Source organism: Lottia gigantea (genome assembly GCF_000327385.1).
Source record: "Lottia gigantea unplaced genomic scaffold LOTGIsca_864, whole genome shotgun sequence".
NCBI classification, from domain to species: Eukaryota; Metazoa; Mollusca; class Gastropoda; family Lottiidae; genus Lottia; species Lottia gigantea.
Genome location: NW_008710845.1, coordinates 10,200 through 11,361, shown reverse-complemented (window position 1 = coordinate 11,361; position 1,162 = coordinate 10,200). Strand labels below are relative to the sequence as shown.

The window sequence follows — 1,162 nt, the reverse complement described above, 5'->3', positions numbered from 1 at the left end:
TAACATTATTATCATAAGGAAACAAGATACTGGTCTGAAATTATATAACATTATTATTATAAGGAAACAAGATACTGGTCTGAAATTATATAACATTATTATCATAAGGAAACAAGATGCTGGTCTGAAATTATATAACATCTTCAAACAACCATCATCAATTCAACATTTTACAATTAAAATATTTAGAAATAGGGAATAAAGGTTGTAAATTTGAATTAATGACAAAATTACCAAAGCACTGGCACAGGACTTATAATAGGTTTCAGGGTAGGGAGGGTTTGATCCAGACTTTAATTGTGTTCTTTAATTCTTATTCCTCCGACCTATATTTGAACCCACAATCACCATTTGTTTGGCATGTTAAATTTTGAAGCTTAAATCCCCCACGCTTCAGCCAATTCTCCAAATTGAAATAAAGTTACTAAAGTTATTAAACTTATGAAAGGCTGCCAAAACCCACAGAATAGAACTACCATATTATATAGTATACTACCTCTTAGGATGAGCACAAAATTCAAATTTTTAAACTTGCTTAAAATGAGTCTTTGTTCATCAGTAGACTTACCTGGTGTAATACTATATAATAGAATCTCTCTATAATCCATAAAACTAAGTAATAATTCATTAAATTAAGTAATAATTCATTAAACTAAGTAATAATTCATTAAATTAAGTAATAATTCAATAAATTAAGTAATAATTCTTATATAGAGATTCTATTTTTTAGTCATGGCACCAGGTAAGTTCAATGGATGAATATATACTCTTATTGACCAAGTTTGAGACTGGAATAGGGAGCTTAACAGTAGTTTAAATTCTATATTTATAAGACTGAGAATGCAGAGATGAATTGTAAATTAACAGACTGGATAAACTTACCTATTAAAAGTCTGTGTAGCTGCTAGATAAATATAGTTTTCATACAATAACTGTGGACCTTCACCAAGTTGATTGAGATTATAATTAGCTGTCATTCCACCAGGTATCTGTAGACTTAATACTGGATCTAATATAAGTTCATCCCATGAATATACACCTACAAGTGAGAAATAAATTCATTTATATGTTTATAATTGACAGTGCTCATAGATTAGTTGAATGGCATCCTGTTTATTTAAAAGCATTCCATCTAAATCGTCATTACAATAAAAAATAGATG

The 1,162-nt window shown here is 28.7% G+C and overlaps 1 protein-coding gene across 1 annotated transcript in view; it reads right to left on the bottom strand.

The window, feature by feature from the left end:
- Positions 1-11: 11 nt before the first annotated feature.
- LOTGIDRAFT_176257 (hypothetical protein) overlaps positions 12-1,162 on the bottom strand; it is a gene marked incomplete at both ends in the record, with an annotated part of 11,048 nt that continues 9,897 nt past the window's right edge. The window contains 3 exons of the mRNA XM_009067821.1: positions 12-34; positions 569-612; positions 883-1,039. Of these exons, the coding sequence (XP_009066069.1) occupies positions 12-34; positions 569-612; positions 883-1,039 (224 nt within the window). The remainder of the gene's footprint in view (positions 35-568; positions 613-882; positions 1,040-1,162) is intronic.